At 37.2% G+C, this 14576-nt stretch overlaps 1 protein-coding gene across 6 annotated transcripts in view; it reads left to right on the forward strand.

Annotated features, from left to right (window-relative positions):
* Positions 1 to 14576, forward strand: part of LOC5573053 (box A-binding factor) — a 143259-nt gene that overhangs the window by 56465 nt on the left and 72218 nt on the right. For 3 of the 6 annotated variants that reach the window (XM_021852902.1, XM_021852903.1, XM_021852905.1), the window contains exons 1-2: positions 6289 to 6394; positions 6878 to 8327. In XM_021852902.1, coding sequence (XP_021708594.1) covers positions 6304 to 6394; positions 6878 to 8327 — 1541 coding nt within the window. In that variant the 5' untranslated portion in view covers positions 6289 to 6303. Of the gene's footprint in view, positions 1 to 6288; positions 6395 to 6620; positions 6733 to 6877; positions 8328 to 14576 lie in introns of those variants that run through there. The other 3 variants (XM_001654325.2, XM_001654324.2, XM_021852904.1) reach the window with 2 other exon arrangements.

Consider the following 14576-nt stretch of genomic DNA (forward strand, 5'->3'; position numbering starts at 1 on the left):
CTACGCCATGAGAGGACTCATGAACGCAGAAGTTAACCTGAATTCGATTTCAGCTCAATAATCACGTGGTTCTTTTTCGCAAAGTGCACCTCTTTCGGAAGAATTAGATGCCCATCCAAACACAACGCTTTCTATATATATCCAATGCCTAGCCCGAGAGCGCATTGTTTTTAGGTATAGGAATAGCACACTACACTAGCCAGCAACTGCGCTGGCTGAGGTATCTATTGTGTGGGCTTCCAATGGGTCGCGACGTTCTCAAACGACCGGTTACGGAACATGAGTCCGTTGCTCGATAAATATTTGTTTTTAATTATGAAACGTGGTTTTACGGCTAACCAGCCGAGTGGAAGTTTAACAACTACCGAAAAGCTAAACATTACATATAATTTGCAATTGGATTAGATGGACAAATTGATGTGAAGATTTGCGAAAAAGTTACACGTCTTCTCAGTGAGAATCGAACTCACGACTCCCCGATCTCTAGTTGGGGCGCGTTAACCACTACGCCATGAGAGGACTCATGAACGCAGAAGTTAACCTGAATTCGATTTCAGCTCAATAATCACGTGGTTCTTTTTCGCAAAGTGCACCTCTTTCGGAAGAATTAGATGCCCATCCAAACACAACGCTTTCTATATATATCCAATGCCTAGCCCGAGAGCGCATTGTTTTTAGGTATAGGAATAGCACACTACACTAGCCAGCAACTGCGCTGGCTGAGGTATCTATTGTGTGGGCTTCCAATGGGTCGCGACGTTCTCAAACGACCGGTTACGGAACATGAGTCCGTTGCTCGATAAATATTTGTTTTTAATTATGAAACGTGGTTTTACGGCTAACCAGCCGAGTGGAAGTTTAACAACTACCGAAAAGCTAAACATTACATATAATTTGCAATTGGATTAGATGGACAAATTGATGTGAAGATTTGCGAAAAAGTTACACGTCTTCTCAGTGAGAATCGAACTCACGACTCCCCGATCTCTAGTTGGGGCGCGTTAACCACTACGCCATGAGAGGACTCATGAACGCAGAAGTTAACCTGAATTCGATTTCAGCTCAATAATCACGTGGTTCTTTTTCGCAAAGTGCACCTCTTTCGGAAGAATTAGATGCCCATCCAAACACAACGCTTTCTATATATATCCTATGTTCTATATATATATATATGTGTTTGGATGGGCATCTAATTCTTCCGAAAGAGGTGCACTTTGCGAAAAAGAACCACGTGATTATTGAGCTGAAATCGAATTCAGGTTAACTTCTGCGTTCATGAGTCCTCTCATGGCGTAGTGGTTAACGCGCCCCAACTAGAGATCGGGGAGTCGTGAGTTCGATTCTCACTGAGAAGACGTGTAACTTTTTCGCAAATCTTCACATCAATTTGTCCATCTAATCCAATTGCAAATTATATGTAATGTTTAGCTTTTCGGTAGTTGTTAAACTTCCACTCGGCTGGTTAGCCGTAAAACCACGTTTCATAATTAAAAACAAATATTTATCGAGCAACGGACTCATGTTCCGTAACCGGTCGTTTGAGAACGTCGCGACCCATTGGAAGCCCACACAATAGATACCTCAGCCAGCGCAGTTGCTGGCTAGTGTAGTGTGCTATTCCTATACCTAAAAACAATGCGCTCTCGGGCTAGGCATTGGATATATATAGAAAGCGTTGTGTTTGGATGGGCATCTAATTCTTCCGAAAGAGGTGCACTTTGCGAAAAAGAACCACGTGATTATTGAGCTGAAATCGAATTCAGGTTAACTTCTGCGTTCATGAGTCCTCTCATGGCGTAGTGGTTAACGCGCCCCAACTAGAGATCGGGGAGTCGTGAGTTCGATTCTCACTGAGAAGACGTGTAACTTTTTCGCAAATCTTCACATCAATTTGTCCATCTAATCCAATTGCAAATTATATGTAATGTTTAGCTTTTCGGTAGTTGTTAAACTTCCACTCGGCTGGTTAGCCGTAAAACCACGTTTCATAATTAAAAACAAATATTTATCGAGCAACGGACTCATGTTCCGTAACCGGTCGTTTGAGAACGTCGCGACCCATTGGAAGCCCACACAATAGATACCTCAGCCAGCGCAGTTGCTGGCTAGTGTAGTGTGCTATTCCTATACCTAAAAACAATGCGCTCTCGGGCTAGGCATTGGATATATATAGAAAGCGTTGTGTTTGGATGGGCATCTAATTCTTCCGAAAGAGGTGCACTTTGCGAAAAAGAACCACGTGATTATTGAGCTGAAATCGAATTCAGGTTAACTTCTGCGTTCATGAGTCCTCTCATGGCGTAGTGGTTAACGCGCCCCAACTAGAGATCGGGGAGTCGTGAGTTCGATTCTCACTGAGAAGACGTGTAACTTTTTCGCAAATCTTCACATCAATTTGTCCATCTAATCCAATTGCAAATTATATGTAATGTTTAGCTTTTCGGTAGTTGTTAAACTTCCACTCGGCTGGTTAGCCGTAAAACCACGTTTCATAATTAAAAACAAATATGGTATTTTCAAGTTATTTTTTCCGTCCAACAGAATAAATAACATTATTCGTAGAAGACTGGTTTGATTTTGTGGCTCCCATATAATTTGTATGGAATGACAAATTGCTGTCAGATCTTTAAAGTTGATTTCCTCAAAACTAGGTTTTTGTCACTTACACCCTTTTGCGTCTAACCCCTTCGAATGTTGAATAGATTACTTTTAGATAATTGTCTAAATTTTTGAATAAAAGTACTGAAAAAAATCTCACTTATGGCCATTTTTGGAATAAATTTTTTTTCAAAACTTGAAGCCGATTTGAAAATACAGTAATGTCCCGTTTTTGTCAACCCCGTGCTACATTAAAGGTTGACAAAATTGGGAAAGAGCTAAAATCGGGAAATGTTTCGACTGTTTTCAAATTTTATTTTAACTTAAGGACTTAGTTTTATGATTTTGTCAATATAAATATTGTTGTTTTCCTTACATTTTGTATGTACCGTAATCTAAGGTAACATTGATCAGTTTCTTTGATAATTAAAAAAAATCAAATTTATTAAACTCGGTCTTTAGTTGATTGTATAGATGTGGCCAAGGTAATAATTGACTTTATGAACCAAATATGGCCAGTATAGATGTGCTTAAACTGATAAAAATAAACTTCAATTTTAGACTGGCAAAATCGGGCAAAAAAGGATGCAAAAATTGGGGGTACACAAAATCGGGTCAAAAATGGTGCTAAAATCGGGGGTAGACAAAATCGGGGGCTGGCAAAATCGGGTCATTACTGTAATGGTTATGTTTTCAGTAACTCAATGTGTAACTCAAGATTATTATGATAACTACCAACCCAAGCTTATTATATTTACTACCAACCGTCCATACATCGCGAGATGCGCTTTTTAAAGGAAAAAAAAGTGTTTCTAGCAAAACATTAATTTTTGATGATGTAACTTTTGATTCATAAAACTTGTTTATTTTTATTTAAAAATGACACAAAAAAAATCCGTTAAAGTGTCGCGATGTATGAACCGTTGGTACCATAATTTCGGATGAAATTAATAATTTTTCACGGTTTGCTTTCTAAAATGTTATCAGTACCATGCAACTAAATGCAGGAAAACAAGTACGACGGTGAACCTCATTAGCTTATGTACCGAAATTTTCTAACAAATGTGATGTTAGTCTTAAACATCATCTCTAAGATACAAGCTCGGGGGATCCCATTTCGGGGTGAAATTGATTACTTGTCAATGTGATTATTGTTTGTTTTTAAATCGACTCTACCCATGTCCAAATCCTTGTTCTGAACTAGAAGTTTATGGATGTCTTTTAACTTTCTAGAATTTTACATTATTTTCATAGAAATAAACATTCATTGACACAAAAAACTTCACTACACATAATTCGACAATATTTACGATATACAAAGTTCATTTACTACAGGTTGCATCAATTATGGTGCGACTATACTAGGGTGATTCAAAATTTAAAAAAGTTTGAGAATTCAATCTCCCATATGTTCTTTACCATCCTTACCATAAAAATAGTGTTCTGTGAAATTTTCAGCTTTCTAGGTGGCGATTTAAAGGTGGCCCAAAGACAATGTAGGTTTATATGGAAATAACCGTGGAGAAATTTTGAGAAATGTCCCAATCACGCAAGTACTGTAATGTAAGTATAAACTTATTATCCCATAGTAAAAACTCATTCTTTAAACCATAATGAAGAAATGGTCTGAAGAGAGCAAATCAATCCGTCGGATAAGAAAAGAGGTATTAATGAGTTTGTGTGTTATTATTTAGCTCCATATGGGATTACAGCCCTGCAAACATTTCCAAAAATACCAAACCCAAAAGGGAGTTGTTTCTTCAGCAACATCCTTCATTAAGGTTTGAAGAATGAGTTTTCAATATGGGATGATATGTTTCTACTTACATTACAGTACTAACGTGTTTGGAACATTTCTCAAAATTTCTCCATAGTGGTTTCCATATAAACCTACATTTTCTTTGGTCTACCTTTAAATCACCACCCATAAAACTGAACATTTCACAGAACACTATTTTTTATGGTAAGGATGGCAAGGAGCATATGGGAGATTGGATTTTGAATCATTTTTAAAATTTGAATCGCCGTAAGAGTAACCAACATATTTTGGACCCCCTGGGCCATTTTCCTGCAAATTTCCCAGTTTAAATCAAAAGACCAACTCAATTCGCATGCCATTTGGAAAAATAGGACTATCCCGCACTTGCATAAACTGTTTGTACATAGAAAATGTGTTTATTTTATCTGAAATTAATGTAATTTAATCGGTTCATCCATGCAACCGTTACAATACGTTACACACAGAAATTGAAGCCATCAGAAATTATTCAAATGTAAACAAAAACTTTTTTCAAATTCCTGAACTGAAAGCGTAGAATTTCTTCGGTTTTCCATTGTCAATCGATTGATTAGACTATGGGCAAGCATATTATACAACCAGTGTCGTGGACTTAGTCGCCAAACGATTAAAAATGCCGGGGGTCCAAAATACAGTATTGGACAAAACATTTGCAACTTTTTCGATTTTCCATACAAAATGACCAACATTGGTTAGCTAGATCTCAGTTATTTATGGACCGATTTGAATGAAATTTTCACAGAACATCAGATATAACTTGAATTTTAACAAATATTTTCGAATAGTTTTTCCAATCACGAGTTTATAAATTATAACGGTTTATCTAAAGTGTAATTTTCAACGAAAAATTCCAAACTATTTATCTCAAAATCGGATAGTCCTACACAAAAACTGTCTTCAGCAAATTTGTTCATCTCGTTAAAATCTACAACTTTGCGGAAGATACCATGAAGTTATTCCTTCAATATGTTCAGTTATGCCATTTATAAAAAATCATCAAAAAATTCACTTTAGTCAAACCATTACTGCTTCACCCAAAAAACACATGTTAAAATTCAAGTTATGTCTGATGTTCTGCCAAAATTTCATTGAAATCGGTCCATAAATAACCGAGATATAGCTTACCAAAGATGGTCATTTTGTATGGAAAATCGGAAAAGTTGTAAATGTTTTGTCCAATTCTGTATATACTTTGAGGGTCCAAATGTATTGGTGTGTCCAAAATAAGGAAAAACAGTGCTTCACAAATCAATTATTTTCGACGTTTTTTGGATCCTGCATGACCGTGAGGGCATTTTTATCATGTAGAGGAAGTTTTTCTCTACATTTTGGCATGTTCTTCGACTTGGTTACGCTGTGTAATTAATTAATCGTGACAAAAAAACTAAAATCACTTCCTTAGGGGGTCCAAAATACGACTGTTACCCTACACTATCATTGCAAGAATTTTGTTTTTTGTTTTGTTTTTTTTTGATATCTAGCCTTAAGGCTAGCTAGATATTAAAACAACACATTTTACACATTCTGTTGTGAAAATCTGTTTGATATTCCTTTCTGATTGAGTTATTATCTTACGATCTTGCAAACTCGTTGCATTTTACTCCACATTCCCTCTAGAATAATAGTTGGCTTACAGTCAAAGTTCAACTCTTGCAGCAGCCAATCAAATTTACTTTATTCAACCGCAACCATTTCCATCCCCTCGGTGGATCGACCAATTAAACAGACAGTTGCAGCAATTTTATATAAACCCGTGTCTATACGGTACTGCCTGACTGAATACAATAGGACTAGTGCTGTGAAACGGAATCATCATCGTTCAATCGTCACTCTTTCTCGTTCTGGTTGTTTTCGATTTTGCTTTGGGTTCCCCACAGAAGTGGGAGGAGCTTACGTCAGTACGTACAATGAAAGGGGGAAAATCGGAGAGGCAGAGAGAAAGAGTGAGCTCTTTAATTAAACGGACTGGCAGTAGTGTGGTGCTCAGAGCTTGGTGCGGTGAGTTGGGTAGGGTACTCACTCGGTAACTGCACAACAGGCAGAAAATGAATCATTTCTAACGTACCTACCCTACAGCCTTGGAAGGAAGGTTTGAGTCACTTGAGGGCTGAGACAAAGCAATATGTCCAAGTAAAAGCATAATCGAATGACGAAACCCTTTGTAGCGCTGTGTGCTGTTCCGTAGAGCGGGTAGAAATATTCGTTGCTCCTTTTGTGGTTCATTTGTTGGGAGAGCGCTCTATTCGTTCGTCATCGAGACATGATGGTTCATGCCAGACTGTGACCTTAGAACTTTATGTTGTTGTTTGGCTTTGCGTTATGCTTGAAGGAGAATTGTGCGTACATAAACACGCAGTAAAAGTATCTCGACCGAGTTGTGTCCTGCTCTGGCTTATGTCTAGAAGATTTTTTCGTTTTTGTTTTTTTGCTGAGTAGCTACTCTTTCTTAGTTTTCTTATGTTCATTTGTGTTATGTTTCAGACGGGACCGATTCTACGTATGATGTGGCTGCGGCTGCCTTCAAGTTACCAGTTGTTGTGTCACCGCAAGCCAGTGCGCAGCATAGCGATAACAGCAGCAGTAGCAGCTCGGCCAGACAACGACAGCAGATTGAACATTCTACGATCGATAGTGAGGCGAGCGCATCGCACGAAGAGACCAAGGAAGTTAGTGAAAGTGAAAACGCAACTAGTAAACATTCCGATAACGAGGCGGTCAGTGCAACGGTAAGAGATAAGACCGATACGTTATCAACAGAGCTCGCGCCCGGTGTTGTAGGTGGTAGCGGCCACACAAGTGATTCTATGATTTATTCAACGATAAGAACAAACGAGGAGCATGTAAACACTCCTTCGGTGATAACGTCTAGTTCTAAACAGTTGCAAGAAAGTGCACAGAAGTACGAATCATATGTTAACGCGAATCATCAGCTGGGATCCCCACCGCGATACTCCACGTTGCATCCGTTGATAAGTCCAAGCTTGCATCAACAGGTGAGTTATTTCAACTACGCGGCGCAGGAACCGTCGTTCAACAGTTGGCCCTGCGATCTTTCGTACAAGGCTAGTAGTGATATTGGACGACATCACCACGTTCAGCATGCGGAGAGTGATGAACGCGAATTGAACCATCATCACCAACACCAGCAAAGAGAAGTGTACTGCAGCAGTGCTAATAATCATCATTCGCACGATTCGCATTCTCACCAGCATCCAGACCATTCAAATTTAAATTTGAATATCAATCCAATTAGTAGCGAATCGTCAGCCATGAGGAGTAGTCTGTTGGCGTTTTGTCCGCCGTATGGCTCGTCGTTAGCGCAGCATGGTGGTGAAGAATTGCAACACCACCAATCGAGCCATGCTCATCAGCATGGATCTGCAATCGATGAAGTGATTGCGGATACCTTGAAGGATGAAAGCTGCAATATTGTGGATCACTATCTAACTCTCAGTGGTGCGGGTGTTGATATGGGGCACCCAGGGCCTTCGGGAGCAGATATGGCAGACGATTCGCCGCAGCATCAGCATCATGAGCTGCACGATTTGAAGGACTACAGTGCTGCGGTTTATCATAACAACAATGATAAGAGTGTGATCAATTTCAACCATCATCACCATAATCACCATCAGCAGCAGCAGCAGAACGCACACAACAATGGCAACAGCAGTGGCGGCGAATCGCGTAGTCCTTCGGGCTATTCACACGATGAGCTGGACAGCAGTCTAACGAATTTGACTCAGTTGATCAACGTACCTCGCGCAAGTGATACCAGCACTTCAGCGGTGGTGGCAGTGGCGACGGCGGCTGCAGCAGCTTCGGCCAGTATGTACCAATCTTCACCGGTGCACGACCACACGGCGGCCGTAGCCCTGATGCAGCATGGGACCAGCATCTACGATACGCTGCATGGAGCGGGTATCCCTAGCAGGTGAGCAATATAATTAGATGATATGAATAGGACGGTCGTTGTCTTGATCCAGTGGCTGGAAAAATAAGGTTTTTCATTGAAAGTTTGAAGGCTCAATCAAACAGTATGGTACATAATTGCTTCGCAGCAGTCAATAATAAAGTGCTTGTTATATCCGTCGCAGGAAGTCTAAAACACGCTTCAAAGTACCAAACACAAATACTTTAAACGACAGCAACAAATTTAAGTTTTTTAAGGACTAAACATTAGTAGCTGACCATGGTTTAAAAAAAAACTGACAACTTTTGATGGCACAGTTTTTGAAGTTTGTTTACTCATACTTGAATTCTTATGTACATTGATTTTGCTGATATTGTAGTGTTGTGTTGATTAATTACCCGAGCAAAGTTCAACATCAAAAGAGAAAGCAAGTCGAAAACATATCTTGTTTTCAGTATCAAGTTTATATTATCATTTGATATCAATTTATCCTTGAAATATTCGATATAATATTTTGTTTTCGTTCTGCTATCGTATTATTTTGTTGTTAATGTTTTCATTTTATATGATTATAAATTTATTCGTGCTACATGTGTAAACATTATAAGAATATAAAAATAAAGCATTTATTTGTTGCAGACTCGTTTCAATATCAATCGATAATATGTATATCTCAATGAGTTCTCAATTTGCTTTCCATGATAGCAGAAACAGTTTTCAATTTGCTGAAACTGATAGCAACACTAGATTTAAATTTGATTTCATGAGAACATATTTCTGCCCTCAGTTTTGAAATTTTATCCGTTAAAACGACCAAAATGACAACCAACTGAATTATCAATACTCGCGACATAACAACATCAAAATTAGTTTTCAATATGATCTTAACGTTTGCTGGGGTAACTACACTCAATGAAAAACACTACCAAAGGTGTTAAAGGAGTCATTAATGTCATATAATTCGAAGGACCCTTTTTATTTTTAAAGTTATTACTCAGTCCGAATTTGAAGTTCCCTAAGCGCAACGAACTTATCCATTGTTCTTTGTTAGAAATTTAGAATTATTATATTTATCCAGAAGAGTTCGTGGATTTGTTACTGCTTACTACATAGAAGGTCACGAATTTCTTTACGTTGAATAAACGTATCCTATCGTCATGACTTTCTAACTCTTGTAGTGGATGTCTACAACTGTTATCCCTTACTACCCAGATATCGCTAGAACGTGGTCAGGTTAGCTCTCAACTGTTGTGAAGATGTGACAATATTGTCTAAGGTCAGAAATAAGTCCCAAATCTCATTCTATGGGAGATGTGTCTTTTATCTCAAGTATACTTCATGCGATACTTCATATCTCAACTCACAGATTATGGAAGATATGATATACAGATACACATTAGGGCGGTTCAAAATTCAAAAATATTTGAAAATCCAATCTCCCATATGTTCCTTACCATCCTTACCATTAAAATAGTGTTCTGTGAAATTTTCAGCTTTCTAGGTGATGATAAAGGTGGCCCAAAGACAATGTAGGTTTATATGGAAATTACTATGGAGAAACTTTGAGAAATGTTCCAAACACGTTAGTATTGTAATATAAGTACAAATTTATCATCTCATAGAATTTTATGAAGACAGAAATTTAATTCGACGGATAGCAGAGAAGATATTCATGAGTTTGTTTGCTATTATTTAGCTTAATATGGGATAATAGCCCTGCAAACATGTATACAAATCCCAAACAAAATTTGCTTACAGATCCTTTGTCTCTTCTGCAACATCCTTCATAAAGGTTTGAAGAATGAGTTTTCAATATGGGATGATGAGTTTCTACTTACATTACAGTACTAGCCAGTTTGGAACATTAGGACGTCAGGCAACGATTTGTCGTTTCGATTGTGTTGTTCAGACATATGGCCCTCTGTTAAAACAAATTTTCAACTTCTATTCATTTCTCTCGTCGCTCGCTTGCGATTCTATCCATCTTGTCATTGCATTACTTTCGTTACTACTTTTTACTCTGAGTATAGGTATTGTATTCACCGAAAAAAGCCAATAAATTTTCATAATAATAAAGTCATGCGGTGATTGAACCTTATAAATGTAATACAACTATTTGTTTTGTCGAATAATTTTTTTTTACAAAAAAAAAATGCAACATTTTGCCTTTTTGAGAGCCATTCTTGGCTTCACCACTGGTCTATCACCCTAAATGGCTTTGGATTATAGCGACATATAGAAAAACAAAAATAGTCCGTTTGACAATCCCGGTGTCGCCTTCGTGATCCTTCCTTATAAAAAGGTTCTCCACGTTCTTTGAAATTAGGACAACGCAATTTCTAAGTTTCTCGCGATCTTTCTAGTACCTTGGGTTCTCCCCAAAATTTTTGGAAAATATCCTGTTTCGAAACTTCGTTTATTTCCTGTTCTTCTTCTTCTTTTGGTATTACGACTCCATCGGCCCATTGGGATAGACCCTACTTTTCAGTTTATTGCTCTAAGATCCTAAAGTGCTGCCTTCGTGAAGATTTTGTGCACCCTGCGAATGAAATGGCCAAGGTTATATGACATTATTCTAAAAACTAATGTTTTGAAAACTTAATGCACTCAAACCATGACCAATTTTTTTCCGTAAGGTACAGTGGGGTAAGTATATCATTTGTTCATATTAGACATAAATACTTTAATATGTTTAATATTTTCGCACCATTGCTTCGTTTTAGGTTATATTCTTACGTCCGCATTGAAACTATTGCAAAACTAGTACTACACGTACACTTGCTACAGCAAACTTGTTAACTGCAAAAATCAATTAATTTCTAAATTCTAAAAATCCATTGTATCTCTGGTTAATATCGATAAATATTAGTTTTTTTCACACATGGTAAACATTCCAGTTCTTATTGAATGAATCACAATGAAAAACACAATATTTTTTACTTGGTACACTTACCCCTACTTTTTAATGGATTGGGGTATCAGAACTTCGGCTCGGGTGGCACGTTCCCCTCGAAAGTGGGAGATTTCCATGCCATCTGTAATGCAATGATAGATTTTCACGAGGATATCTTTAAATTTGAACGAAAAAACTGGTTTTTCACTTTTGATGATTGCTGATAATTGAATGATGGATTCTTGAGCCTTAAGCGCCATTACTTAATAAAGTAAAAAGGCACATTTTTTTACTAATGATGACAAAAATGAATTTTAAATCAAGGCCAACTTGAATGGTCTCTCAAGTGGCTATGAGTCACATATGATCAAACAGAAAAATGAATGATTTACTTGGATCTTAACCAAATCGTGATGAAAAACAAAAAAATTCAATCTAGCATTTGTCGGAAAAGGCTTTATTAAGAATATTATTTAGTTCACTTCAATAAAAGTGAAATAAATATTGTTAAAGCTTTAGAAAAAGCAAAACTTATGTTCGATGTCCATGTGACATGGAAACATGTTCGGGGGCCTGAAGGTAATATCCGATTCTCATTCAGTGCTTCAGGTGCCATTAAGAATCTATGACAAAAGGTCAAAAGACAAAACGTCGAAAGGACAGATGGTCGAACGACAAAAGGTCGAAAGGACAAATAGTCCAAGAATAAAAAAAAGAAGGGACAAAAGGTCGAAAATCTTTTTTCAAAGGAAAGTTTTCCACCAAGCAAATTGTTTTCGACCTTTGTGCTTTCGACGTTTTGTCTTTCGACCTTTTGTCCATAAACCCTAAAGACGTCTGTCCTGTGAAAGAAGGACCCAAAAAATGTGTATGTACAAGTTGCGGAGTCAATCATAAATCCAACTTTTCGGATCGTCTTTTTTATATTTTTTTTATTTCTTTATTAGTATCATTCCAAACTTTACATTGATTTCTTATATCTTGGTGTTCTGTGTTATTAGACAACAATATCATCCTAATTTGGTAAAACAATTTACTTAACCTAATTTAACCTAAACATATAACGCATTAATCGTGGCAATAGAAGATTGTAACAATGTTTGCCTGAAATTATAAATTATTTTATTTGACATTTGTTCCAATGTTTCAACATTGGATATTCTATGTAACTCATTGGTACTATACCCAGGGAGGAAGACTCAGAATCATTTCAAAATTTTGTTTTGAATTCTCTGCAGAGCTTTCTTCCTGGTACTACAACAGCTAGTCCATATTGGTACATCATACAATATGGCTGGCCTGAAAATTTGTTTGAATATCAAAAGCTTGTTCTTAAGACAAAGTTTTGATTTTCTATTAATAAGGGGATAGAGACATTTTACATATTTATTATATTTGGCTTGAATGCCCTCAATGTGAGTTTTGAAAGTTAAATTCTTATCTAGCATAAGCCCTAGATACTTAACGTCATCTGACCAATTTATTGGAACCCCTCTCATCGTAACAACATGTCTACTTGAAGGTTTCAAATAAAGAGCTTTTGGTTTATGTGGGAATATTATTAGTTGAGTTTTGGAAGCATTAGGAGAAATCTTCCATTTTTGCAAGTATGAAGAAAAAATATCCAAACTTTTTGCAATCGACTACAGATGACACGCAGGCTTCGTCCTTTGGCGGAGAGGCCTGTGTCATCCGCAAACAAAGATTTTTGACATCCCTGAGGTAACTCAGGTAAGTCAGATGTGAAAATATTGTATAATATTGGTCCCAAAATGCTGCACAGAAAAAAATCCGTTCTCGTATCCGTGAACAGCAGGCGTGAACTCGTCAACAACAAAAATACACCGTGAACTAGATCATGTATACGAGACCAATCATGGTAGTTCACGGTGTATTTTTGACAGTTCACGTTTTCCAGAACGCTTTTTTGAGCGTGTGCCTTGAGGAACACCAGCTCTTACAGGAAGTCTTTCCGATCTGGAATTCTGATAATTAACCTGAAGTGTACGATTTGACAGATAACTTTGAATTATTCTAACAATGTATGTTGGAAAATTAAAGCTTTTCAATTTTACAATCAAACCTTCATGCCAAACACTGTCGAATGCTTTTTCTATGTCTAGAAGAGCAAGACAAGTAGAGTAGCTTTCAGATTTGTTGGAACGGATCAAATTTGTTACACGTAAAAGTTGATGAGTGGTCGAGTGTCCATGGCGGAATCCGAACTGTTCATTGGCAAAAATTGAATTTTCGTTGATGTGGGCCATCATTCTGTTCAAAATAACCTTTTCAAAAAGTTTACTGATAGAAGAAAGCAAACTGATTGGACGATAGCTAGAAGCTTCTGCAGGATTTTTGTCTGGTTTTTAAATTGGTAGAACCTTGGCATTTTTCCATTTGTCAGGAAAATATGCTAATTGAAAACATTTGTTGAATATATCAACTAAAAATGATAAGCTACTTTCTAGAAGTTTCTTGATGAGGATGTAGAAAATTCCATCATCGCCAGGAGCTTTCCTATTTTTGATTTTTTTAATAATCGTTCTCACTTCTTCCCAATCATTCTCCCAGGCATTTTAGAAAACTCTTTCTCTTGATTGAGAATATTTTCGAAGTCCTGAGTAACTTGATTTTCAATTTTTGAAGTCCTGAGTAACTTGATTTTCAATTGGACTAGTAAGTCCTAAATTAAAATTATGCGCGCTTTCAAACTGCATAGCAAGTTTTTGAGCATTTTCGCAATTAGTTAGTAATAATTTGTTTTCCTCTTTCAATGCCGGTATTGGCTTCTGAGGTTTTTACAAGATTTTAGATGATTTCCAAAAGGACTTAGAGCCAGGGTCCAATTGAGAAATCTTATTTTCAAAAATTTTGTTTCTTAAATCTGCAAAACGTTTCTTGATTTCTTTCTGTAAATCCTGCCATATAATTTTCATAGCAGGTTCGCGAGTGCGTTGAAATTGCCTTCTCCTCACGGCAATGCTCCTGGCTTCAACAATGGAATTTGTTAAAGTTTCAAGAGCATTGTCAATATCAAGTTTTGTTTGTAAAGCAATGTTAACATCAATATTAGACTCAATATATGTTTCATATATATTCCAGCCGGCTCGAAAATAATTGAAAGTTGAGCTGATTGGATTGAGAATCGCTTCATGGTATATTTCTCGCGTTTAGTATCATAAGGGCGTAACTGCAATGATCGATTTCTCTTAATCGATTTTCTCTTTAGATAATTACTCGGTCGGGTGACTGCTTTTGAATGCTTTTTTTCGATTCATATTACATCGAAAAATGTTACCTAAATCGATTGAATTCCCTGTACTAGAACAAAGAGAAAATCGACGAAGAGAAATCGATCAATGCAGATACGCCTGTAT

Source organism: Aedes aegypti, chromosome 3 (assembly GCF_002204515.2).
Source record: "Aedes aegypti strain LVP_AGWG chromosome 3, AaegL5.0 Primary Assembly, whole genome shotgun sequence".
Classification (NCBI taxonomy): Eukaryota; Metazoa; Arthropoda; class Insecta; order Diptera; family Culicidae; genus Aedes; species Aedes aegypti.